The sequence below is a fragment of the Zalophus californianus genome, chromosome 3 (genome assembly GCF_009762305.2).
Source record: "Zalophus californianus isolate mZalCal1 chromosome 3, mZalCal1.pri.v2, whole genome shotgun sequence".
Taxonomy (NCBI): domain Eukaryota; kingdom Metazoa; phylum Chordata; class Mammalia; order Carnivora; family Otariidae; genus Zalophus; species Zalophus californianus.
Window position 1 is genome coordinate 189,691,043 of NC_045597.1, and position 11,089 is coordinate 189,702,131.

Genomic DNA, 11,089 nt, shown 5'->3' on the forward strand with positions numbered 1-11,089 from the left:
CTTCTGTTTTGATCTCTTGGGAGAAGTTCCATGTTTCATCAGATTCCCACCAGGAACTAGGACTCCGACGTTTTTCAGAACTGCCGCCCCAAAGTCTAGCTTTACCTTGATACGAGTCTTCCTCTCCTCGAGGCCTCCATGTTTCTTCCTCTGCCTCCTTTTTGTGTGTGTGAGTAGGGGTTGAGGACAGCCTCTGTTTCTCCAGCACGACTGGGAATTGCGATCCTGAGAGGCAGAAAGGGGGAGGTCAGTGTCACACTACAGGATATGCCCGGGCCACTAGCCGACGGGGAAACATTTTCTGGACCCCGAATGGCCCCCCACGGCCTGGGCTCTGCCACCCTCTCCCAGCTGTTCGTGTGCTTCCGGTGGCCTGTCTTGGAGAAACCTGATAACGTTCTTCTCTTGGCGCCCTGCTTTGCCTCTGGTGGATGTCCCGTCTATGGCAGAAGCCACCTCTGTTCCCTTCCCCATCTTCCCGATAGGGACACGTCACTGGGCTTCTTCCTACGGAAACCCGTGTGATTTGGTCATAGGCATTCCTTCCTTGCTCCACCAGGCTCCACACAGCCTTTTTGCCTCCTGACTTTTGTAAGAGGTGAGCCTCGGCACCCCCAGAGTTTCTGCCACTTGTACTATTCCCTCTTCTACCCGGCACCCGCCATGTGGGGAGAGCGCCTCTAGGACCGGAAGAGCCAGGTATGCGCGTGCCTGCGCATGCACGTGTTGACATGGGCGTGCAGCTGAGGTCCGTCCGTGGCACACGCAGCTCTCGACTGCCCTGGGAGCCAGGAGCCAGAAGGAATGCAGTCCACTGCAGGGAGAAGGCATGGCAGCCTGCTAGTGGCTCCCGGGAATACAAAATGCCAGGTGCATGCAGCAGAATGAGGCCCGATGTTGCCCAGGAGAAGGAGGTGGGAACTGGAAGTGGCGAGTAGAGGGGCGATCTTGGCAACTGGGGGGGGGCGCCTGGTGATGGCAGCATCAGGGGGGAGGACGCTGGACTGTCATGGCTGGGGAGGGGCAGAGGTAGCAGGGGAGCGTCCCCGCCCTCTCCCTGCAGGTTGCCCCTCCCCTCGCTGGCCCTGCGGCTATGGATGCACCCCCTGAGCTGTGACAAGCCCGCAAGACCCAGTGTCCCCTCGGATGGACCCAGCGCAGTGGGCCGGGGCACAGGTCCCTCTCCAGGTCCTCAAGCTGGGATTCGCTATGGATTATAGAATCGGGTGCTTTCATGGGACATAAACAGTATTGATGGTTCCTTCATTACAGCCCAAGAAACCCTCACCTCCAGTGGGTAGAGGAGAGAAATGGGACAGTGGGCGCGGCCCTTCCCCGCTGTGGAAGAGTGGTGACTAAGGAGGCCGTTTGCTTACCCACGTTCCCTCACTTCCTTTCAGGTCTTTCCAGACTTAAATGGTGACTCTTTCTCTTCCACATGGGGGGCTTCTCTGACAGCACATGTTTTGGGGGCCATCCCTGGGTTCCTTTCATGAGGGGTGGGGGGGGTCTCTCCGGCCCCAGCCAGGTCTGTTCGGAGGTTTGCAGTGTTTCGCTCGGTTCCTGGACTAAATCCGTCACCATCCTGAGAGTGGGCAGATTAGAATGTTGGCTAAATCTCTAGAAACCACAGGCTAATTTGTCCCCGCGTGTTTCAGGGGTCGCTGGAAGCCGGGTTTCATTTCTCCCCATGCTCAAATCTCTGAGCGGTGGCTTCCCACAGCCTCGGTGCGTCCGCCAGCCCTGCAGCCATCTCAGTCCCTCGCGTGATGATGACAGTTTTCTGATCAGATGGGACTCCCTGGTCTGGAAACAGTGAACGCACTTGAAGGGGTAAAGTTTTAGGACAGTGGCTCTGCAGGGAGATGGGAAGGGAGAACAGAGTCGTTCAGTCCTCCCGTCGGAGTGGGGTCAGGCCTGTGCCCGCACTGCTCCCGCAGCCCGGAACTCTGCCCCGTGGACTCGGGAGGGAGGCTCTTCCTGTCCCTCGGCGCCAGCCCACAGGTCGTGCCCTCAGACCTTTCCCACAGCCTGGTGCTCGGGGTCACTGCCCTTCATCGGCCCAGATCGCTATCTGCATGGTGCTTTCCCCAATCCCAGATGGCCTTGGTGCCTGGCGTTTGTGTCTCCTGCTCTTGTCCTCATCGGATTGAAACGTCGCAAGAGAAAGGAGCGGGAAACACTGACGTCAGAGGAATGAAAGCAAGCACGAGTCCCGAGAATCTGAGCCGCATGCCGCGTCCTGCGGGCAGACTGTGCCGTGTCCTGAGGGCAGACTGTGCCGCGTCCTGAGGGCAGACTGTGCCGCGTCCTGCGGGCAGACTGTGCCGCGTCCTGCGGGCAGACTGTGCCGCGTCCTGAGGGCAGACTGTGCCGCGTCCTGCTGGCAGACTGTGCCGCGTCCTGCAGGCAGACTGTGCCGCGTCCTGCGGGCAGACCATGCTTCTGCTCTGGGTCTCCATTTCCATCCCCTTCTTCCATCGTTGCTTCGAGGGGCATCTTGAACAAGGACGTGGGCTTCCTGGCGTGCCCCTGCCTGCCCTTTCCCACCCAGACGGTGTGCGACCACTGTCAGAGGATGCCCCTCCTGCCCCCGGCTTGCCTAGCCCTGCGCTGGAAGCCGCGACCGTCCCTGGCAGAGGACGGCCAGCCCGCCGACCGCGCCCCCCAGGCCGGATTGAACGCGGCAGGGAGGGTAGGGGCGATGCAGGAGTGCTACAGGGAGCGGGCGTGACTGGCACTGACCGAGGCAAGTAGCCAGGGTGGACGGAGCCCCCGGGGACCTCTGCCAGTAGGACTTGCGGGCGGGCCCGGGAGATGTCAGAATGGGCACTCAAGGATTACTGAGTGGAAGGTACGGGACCGAAGCTTCCGACACAGAGCAGGGAAGAGCGGCCACGGACCCCCGGAGCGAGTGTTTGTACTCGAAGTTCACTCGCCATTTCTGAGCTGCCTACCATGTGCTCGGGGGCGATGCCAGCTGCTGGGCTCCCAAAAACGCGGGCCCTTGACTTGAGCAAGGCACGGAGTGAACACGAGTGCAGGACACACTTGCTGTGAGCCCCAAAGAGAAGGGCCCCCGGGTAGACCAGAGAAAGGCGAGCAGGCCTGGGGGTGGGGGCTGGTACTGATGAGGGAAGGAAGTGCAGGCGCCCACTTGATGGGCGCGGGGGGCTGTCAGGTAGGACCCTCAGCACGGGCAAGGGCCAGGGTTTGGAAGAGCCGAGATGGGGGCAGACCAGAGGCTGCAAGTGACCCAAGAAGTTGGTACGTGTGGGGCCACCTGGCCCCAATAACACCTGTGCTTTGATCTGTAGGCACGGGAGAGGTACAGTGTTTTAGGGGAATCAAAGGGGAGCCAAGCTGGGTCCAGGTGTGTCCCTGACCCTTGTCATGCCTCACAGTCCCTGAGCCCCTCAAAAGCTGCCGTCAGTGGGATACCCCACTCTGAATGTCATTCCTGCGGAACATCAGGAGGACGGCTGGGGGTGGAGGACCTAACTTTCTAGATACTCATTTCTAGATATACTCAGTGAAGGAAACGAACTGGCAACTGCGTTTTATCAGAGGTGAGCAGTGCGGCCAAATCCGAGGACTGCCGGGGGCGATACCCTTCCAGGTTTGCAAAGATCCCCTTGGCCACTTAGCCTCCATCTGAATCTCATACTTGGCAGCCACGCAAAAGGGCACCTTCTGCAGCCGGGCCTTTCATTTGTGGCTGCCACATGCTCTTCTCCCGCTCCCCTGGCAGGTCAGCGTCAGGTGGCTGGCGGGTCCCGGGGCCTGCGGCCACTCTCCCCAAGTCATGGGTGACAGGCTCTGTTCTCTTGCCGCGTGCACAGTGGGGTGGACCTTCACAGCTTTGGGGGCTTGCGTTTGCACAGCTGTCTGGGCTCATCCCAGGTTTTGTTGGGTCCTGAATGGAAAATGATTTTGTCCCTGGGGAGTGCACAGCTGGGAGTGACAGGAAGCGAGTGCAGGTGCTGTTACTGTAGCGACGGACTCCCGGGAGACCCCGCCTCCCCTTGCCAACCTTGGGTCCCCCGTGGGGCCTCTTGTTTTCTTCACGAAGGGGAGAAACCAGAGCCTGCTCTTCGCTCTTGGCACGGTGAAGTTCTTTCCTGCGTCTTCCGGTGCACGTGATGGCAAACACGAGCTTGTGTGTATTTGTCCCGGGAACTATGACAGCACTGAAGGAGAGGGCTTGGCTCAAGCTGGAGACGGGAGTAGATCTGGGTGGCCACGCCCCGGGAGTATGTGCGTGGAGGGTGGCGGACGGAACCCCGAGGGACCCGTTTGTCTAACAGCGGGAGGTATCTTGGTTCAGCCACGTGCTTCCCCAACGAGAGGTTATTCCTGATAGCCGGGATTCCCTCAGGCACAAGACACAGGGTCCCTCCTCATGGTGGGGAGGGACGGGGGGGGTCAGCTGGGGTGGGGAGGGAACCGTCAGGGGCGTGGGCAGGCCTCCCCGAAGGGGCCAAGGCCGGCGCTCAAGAGCGTGGCAACCAGGGGTCATTTGAGTCCAGGGCAGGCTTTTTGGAGAAGGTTCTCTGAGAAAGAGAAAGTTACTCTAGGATACAAATCAAGGGAAGGGCAGCTGTTTGCAGGAGTGGAATAAACCCCAAGCTGATGGAAATGAGGGGCGAACGGGGAGGTTCCGGGGGGGGGTGGTTGGAGAGGACCGTGTGGAGTGATTCTCCGAGAGTCGGGAGAAAAGCCTCCTTATCCCCCCCCTCCCCAGAGAGGGGGCAGTTAGCTAAGCACTGCACGTTTGGGCGGTTCCTGGGGTTCCTGCCGGGCGGCCCCAAAGCAGGAGGCTCTGCTACCCTCAGCTCATACGGGGGAGGGTGGCTCTTCTGATGTTTGCACATCTTGGGAATAGAAGCACGGGTGGGATTAACATACAGCGAAACCCAAACGATACCTCGTTGTCTTTTAATAAGAATATCTCCTAAAACAGGGTCTGGCGGACTGGCTTCGGGGCCGCCTGCTTTTTTGTAAGTGAAGTCACACCGGACTGAGCCCGTGCCCGTCGCTTCATAGGCCGTCGGTGCTGTTTCACCCCACACCGGCTGATTCGGGGGCTTGCGACAGAGACCGCGGGGCCCACGGAGCCAAAACCTCTGCCCTGTCTAGCCGTGTCGAACAGGTTTGGTCACCTGGCTCAAATTCCCATTCCCTCTGCGGGATTGCTGCCAGAGTCAGCCTCGTTTCAAATGGGATTTTCTGGGATTACCTGTGGGTGTTAGTGTGTGTGCGAAAATTAAAGAGGAAGCTACAGGGAAGGGAGCCGGAACCTCCTGCTGGAAGCTGTCTACTACTAGGACCCGCTGGCACCCAAAACGTGCCCTTAAAAAAATGCCTAAATACCCCTTGGGTGGTGTGGCCGCTCTGTGACCGTTGAAACCCGTACTGGCCGATCCAAGTGTGAGCAGAGCTGATGTCAGTAAATGAAGGCGCCCCCGTCCCAGTGTTCACCATGCTTCTTGCGATGGAGCCCCGGTCCTTGCCCAGTGCCCCTGGGGACAGAGCCGCTGTCATCGCTCCTGCCAGGGGTGACCCCAATCAGAAGCGTGATTCTGGAGCGTTCTGTCGCCTAGAAAAGGAGACCGCCTCTGGAGCTTTCTCTTTGTGTGCGCTGGGAAGCCGTGGGCGAAAGCTGAGCGGGGACACATTGGGGCTGACCGTCCACCCTGAGGAGCAGGGGACTCCACCAGCCGCAGTGCGTTCGGGACTTCAGCCCCACCACACCGCAAAAATTTAAATCCAGAATTCAACCAATGGATCACATGTCCCTCTGCCATACATGGGGACGTAGGTGTATTTATAGCTTCTGAAAGACGGATCTACTAAACATTGATTTTTTTTTAAGCAATTTCACTTGAATACATCAAAATTCAAGTGAAAACAGACCCTTTTCTGAAATACATAGAGTTGAAATGTCACGTCATCCAGATCCGTGTTTTGTTTGGTTCCATCCCTGATGTCGAGGAGTGAGTGCCTGCAGAACTTTTGCAAAGGCTTGCCTGCACCTCTGTCACCTCGAGGGATCCTGGACAGGCCGCCTGCAGGTGTGGGAGCTTCTCCATCACTCTCTCGGCCTAATCTGCAAACTGGGGTGAGCTCGGCACCTTCCTCATGGGGGTTCTGAGGAGTGGATGAGCCCATGCCCGGCTCACAGTAAGTGCTCAGTCGTAGTAGCTTATTCCAGAACACAACAAAACAAACCAGACAGGACCACGAGATCCTCAAGCTCCCTTCCGGCTAACCGTAGTTCCAGCTAGCTGCCAACCCTCAGACCTGGGACAGAACCAGATTGACCCATCACCCCTGTTGCAAATTGCAGAAATTGACCTGCTGGGACATCCAGCTAATACATTCAGCAAATTGCCAAAAAAGTCACCATTCCTCTGTGTTGTTAAGCTCCCCCAATATAAACATGGACTGTAGATGAGGATACTCAGTCTCAGTAAGGGACCCAGCAGACTGTAACTGCACGCAGCCAAGGCCACCCGCCATCTTCATGGAATAGTGGACAGAGTTCTCACAAGGAGCTGCGTGTTTGGCTCAGTCAGGAAGGGGCTGGTGGGGTGGGGTTTTTTTAGCACGTGCTCTTGCAGTCTTGGAGTGACAGCAGGTGCCTGGATAGAGCTTAGAAGGACAAAAAGAACACCAGGTGATTTTTTTTCCGCTTCTAGCCTCTTCGGTCTTAGGCTCACGTGTCCAAGGGCCTGGGAAACTGACTCCAGGGTGCCTCTGAGGCCCACTTGTTGCACTGTTGGGGTACAGTCTGAGACAGCTGGGCGGCAGAGCCTTCGTGGATGGTGCCAGGCCCACGTGCACCCAGCAGGGATCACGAAAGTTGGGTGGCAAGCCTTTTGCATCTCACGGTGGGCAGACCTGGGGGCCTGCTGGTTTGTGCTAGCTGGTCTGACTTTGTTTCTTTAAGACCCCAGCCCAGGGTCTTACAGAATACACTGGACTGTTGAGCTTTATGTTGGAAGCCTGCGTGATCTGGCCCCTTTCCTGGGAGGGAAGCGAGTCCCAAGGTGGCCACCTGCTGGCTCGGGGCCAGGTGGGCATTTGGGCCGGGCTCGGTCCCCTTGCCTCCTTCCTTCCCAGGGTGGTGGGCATTCCTTTCCCTCCTGTCTCTCCACAGTTGGTGACTCCTGTCCTGAAGACACACTAGAAAGTTCTTTCAGCTTTGGCAAGCGAGCAATCAAATTGATTCCAGAAAATGTTCTGATGGGCTTTTCGGGTTCAGCCTTGGGCCTCTCCATTCTCCTTATCCTCCGCATGGGGTCCTCACCTTGCCCCCAAAACCTGAGAGCCCAGATGTCAGTGTGCGCCTCAGCCCCCACCTGAGTGCTTCTGCCCGTGGAGCTCTGTGCCCGGCCTATGCCCACAGCACCTTACCTCAGCCCAGCTCCCGGTCCGGGCCCCTGAGCCCCGGGCGCCCGGTCCGTCTCAGCGAAGCCTCACTATGTCCAGCAGCTCCAAGGGAGCGAGAACAGGGCCAACAGGCAGCATCCACCCTCACCCCGTGGGTCAGCATCCAGGGCCGCCAAGACGACGCGCCACGGACGGGGTGGCCCAGGACAACAGAGGCGGGTTCTCTCCCAGTGCTGGAGGTGTTGGCAGGCAGCTTGCCCCTGTAGCTCTGAGGGACGCTCTGGTCCTCGCTTATGGCTCCCGGTTGCGCCGACAGTCCTTGGCCGTCCTTGCCTTGTGGCTGCCTCACCCCCGTCTCTGCCTCCGTCCTGACATGGATTTCTTCTCTCTGTCTCTGTCTCTGTCCTTATAATGACAGCTAGTCATTGGACGAGGGGCTGCCCTCGTCCACAATGACCCGGTTTTAACTAGTGACATCCGCAAAGACCCTATTGCCGAATACAGTCATTCAGAGTTTCCAGGTGGACAGGACTTAGGGGAGAGAGCACTGGCAAACCCAGTCCATCCTGCAAAACTCATTGTTTTCCCTCCATCCTGTGGGTGTCGGCCATGCTGGAGTTCAGGGGGCACTCTCTAGGCCTTAGAACTTTCTGGGTAAAGAGCGCGTTGCCTCCGCATGAAATTCCAACGTGAAACCAGAGCTGCCCTCTGACTGCCTTATGCTCTGCTCCTTCCTCCTCAGGCCTTACTGAAAATGGACTGCCAGGGCCTGGTGGTCAGGCTCATCCAGGACTTCGTGCTCCTGACCACGGCCGTCGAGGTGGCGCAGCGCTGGAGGGAGCTGGCCGAGAAGCTCGCCAAGGTGTCCAAGCAGCAGATGGACGCATACGAGTCTCCGCACCGGGACAGGAATGGGGTCGTGGACAGCGAGGTGAGCCTGGGCTCTGAGGTTCCGTCACAGGACTGTCTACTTGAGAGCATGTGGATGGGGATGAGTGAGTTGACGTGAGAAAGCGTGCGCCCGGCACACAGTAGGCTCTCCCTGAGTGGGGCAAGTCTCCCCCTTCCCGGGACTGTTGGCTGCGCGTCCCAAACTTCAGTGACCTTCCGTCAGACAGAGCAGCGCATCAACGGAGCCCTTTGTGGCCACTTCTGCTCGGCCTCTGGCCAGGTCTGTGTTGGCTAAATACCTGGTATGTCGTGGAACTTTGGCCAGAGCCGGTTGGGTTCCTGCTAAAAGGCTCTTTGTAGTCTCACTGGTTGGCGGAGGTTGCTTTAAGCTTCCAGAAAGCTGGTTCGGGCCTGGGAGACCTAGGAAGGAGGAAATCCCAGAATAAGGGTGTCCTTTATTAATGCAGCGAATTTCTAAAGAAATGGCCCACCTAGAAAGTGCTGCAGGGGTTGTAGGGATTGTAAGGAGGGCAGTCCTTCCTGTTTGCTCAGGCACCCTTTGCTATGTACCTGCTCTTGCACAAAACACCTTCTTGCCTCAGAAATGTGCTGGCTCTGGACAGAGTCCGTTCCACCGGTTTCTCTGGGTTTGTCTCGCTCTCCGCTGAGAAGCACAAACAATGAGCAAAGGGACTGCAGTTAATAGGCTCGAATAATAGGACCAAATCTCTTACTGTCCCTAATCTTCTCTCCCCCCCTTTTATTTTGGGTGACTCCACCACGCAGGCCATGTGGAAACCTGCCTATGACTTTTTATTAACCTGGAGCCACCAGATTGGGGACAGTTACCGAGATGTCATCCAGGAGCTACACATAGGCCTGGACAAGATGAAAAACCCCATCACCAGGCGCTGGAAACACCTCACGGGGACCCTGATCCTGGTGAACTCCCTGGACATTCTGAGAGCTGCCGCCTTCAGTCCCATGGACCACGACGACTTCGTGATTTGAGCGGGTGCCCTGGCAGCCGCCACTGCTCTGGGCCATGCGCCCCCCGTCGGTCCTGGGTGCCCGCGCCGCCACGTGGAGCTAGGGTGGGAGGAAGGGCCGCTGCTCACACACGCCTGGGGTCCTTCAAGGGCCGGACCCACACCCGAGGACCAAGCACACACAATGCTCCACCACCCTCCTCCATCTCAGTGGGGGGGGCCTGAAGGGGATTTCTACCACAGGTCGTTGCCAATCAAATAGCTTTCTATTTGTTAGGTATAAATTTAAATTTAAAATCACTTTTTTTAAAGTATGGGGGGGCAGGCATATGAGAAAGGTGGTATCTCATTTTTTTTAATGGACCATAAAGGTGAAAAACACACACAAAAAAACCACACCTTAATAGGGGAGGATGCTGTTGAGGTTTTTATGTTCTAGGAGACCTTCTTAAATTATGTTACAGATGTATATATGTATTTAGAGGTCACTGGGGGCATTTGCGATTCCCAGCCACACTTTGCATTTCAACAGCGCGCGGAGAGACGCTTGTTCAAGTGTTGGACCTCTCTTGCTCTCTGCTTGTGAAAAGGGTAAATCAAATAGGAATGTGGTTTTTTGGTAGATGAGTCCAGCTCTTGCCCATCCTTTCTGAGAGCGTCCAGGCTCCTGCTGTCCCCTCTCGACTTCATTCTCTTCTGTACCTTTGCCTCGTGTTACCGTGAATAATCAGCGACAGCACATGCGGACCGTCTTCGAGCTTTAGTGGACCAAGTCAACTCCTACGTGAGCAAGCAGTCACCCTAGAGATGAAAAGGCAGCTGGGAGCTGGCGTTCTTCATGGCCCCCACCTGTGTGCAGTCGGTCCTTCCAGAGAACAGTGCCATTTGCCATGTGGTGGTTCCCGCAGCCACCAACCACCGCTGTCTTGTTTCTCCCCGGGGGCGGGGGAGGGGTGCCCTGTGCTACCGTGTGCGCAGAGGTGCCTGTTGCGACTGGCCAAGTCCTGCTTCCTTCCATGTGAAATCAACCCCTCTCCCTTCCTGGTAGGCCCCCATGGCCTAGGAAATAGCACAGGGGACACCATCTTTTTTGTGTACAATAGAAAGATTATGTAAGCAGGATGAACATTTTCCAAAAATGAAAATGTTTCCCACCTAAAGTCAGGGACTTGGCAGAGCGTTGCGTTGGTGACCTTACAGTTGTAGATCGGTGTGGCAATTGTGTGGGCACGCAGTGCTGGGCTCCAGGATCACACTGTGGCGGTGGCAGCTTGGGAGGGTGGAAGGGGCAGGGCGGGAGAATTGTCTGGCAAGTCAAGAGAGTTGATCCCCGGGAACGTGCCAGGACACGCAGCATGCTTGTATGAAATGATGTGGGGATTCCTGGACCGTGTTCTCCAAATCTGCTGTCTTGAAACATGTTATGTTAATTACCTAGTGTAATCAGTGGATGATCCCTATTGGGCTGAAACATTCTTATGTATCTATTGATTCAGATCCTGAAGACCAACTGGCTAGGGGAAAAAAAAAAACAAAAAAACCCACACAGGAAAACACTATGTTTCTTATGCTGCAAGAACCAGGACACACAGTTCCCCAATCATCCCACGAAGTAACCTTAAATTCCGCTTCTCATTTCCACCTTCATTCTTTCCGGAGATCATCTTTCACCTTCTCCCCAAAGAAGAAGCAAAACCAGTTGCACCTTAAACCATGGATATTTTTCCTCAGGGGCTTTAAATAGTTTCCTATGCAACATGTCTTGTAGCACAAATTAAATTCTACAAAAGTTGCAGTAAATTTTATTTGGATAT

At 56.5% G+C, this 11,089-nt stretch overlaps 1 protein-coding gene across 4 annotated transcripts in view; it reads left to right on the plus strand.

The window, feature by feature from the left end:
• The window catches only part of SH3BP4 (SH3 domain binding protein 4), an 84,711-nt gene extending 73,904 nt beyond the window's left edge, over positions 1-10,807 (plus strand). For all 4 annotated transcript variants that reach the window (XM_027590709.2, XM_027590707.2, XM_027590708.2 and 1 more), the window contains 2 exons: positions 8,138-8,326; positions 9,073-10,807. In XM_027590709.2, coding sequence (XP_027446510.1) covers positions 8,138-8,326; positions 9,073-9,297 — 414 coding nt within the window. In that variant the 3' untranslated portion in view covers positions 9,298-10,807. The remainder of the gene's footprint in view (positions 1-8,137; positions 8,327-9,072) is intronic.
• Positions 10,808-11,089: the final 282 nt, after the last annotated feature.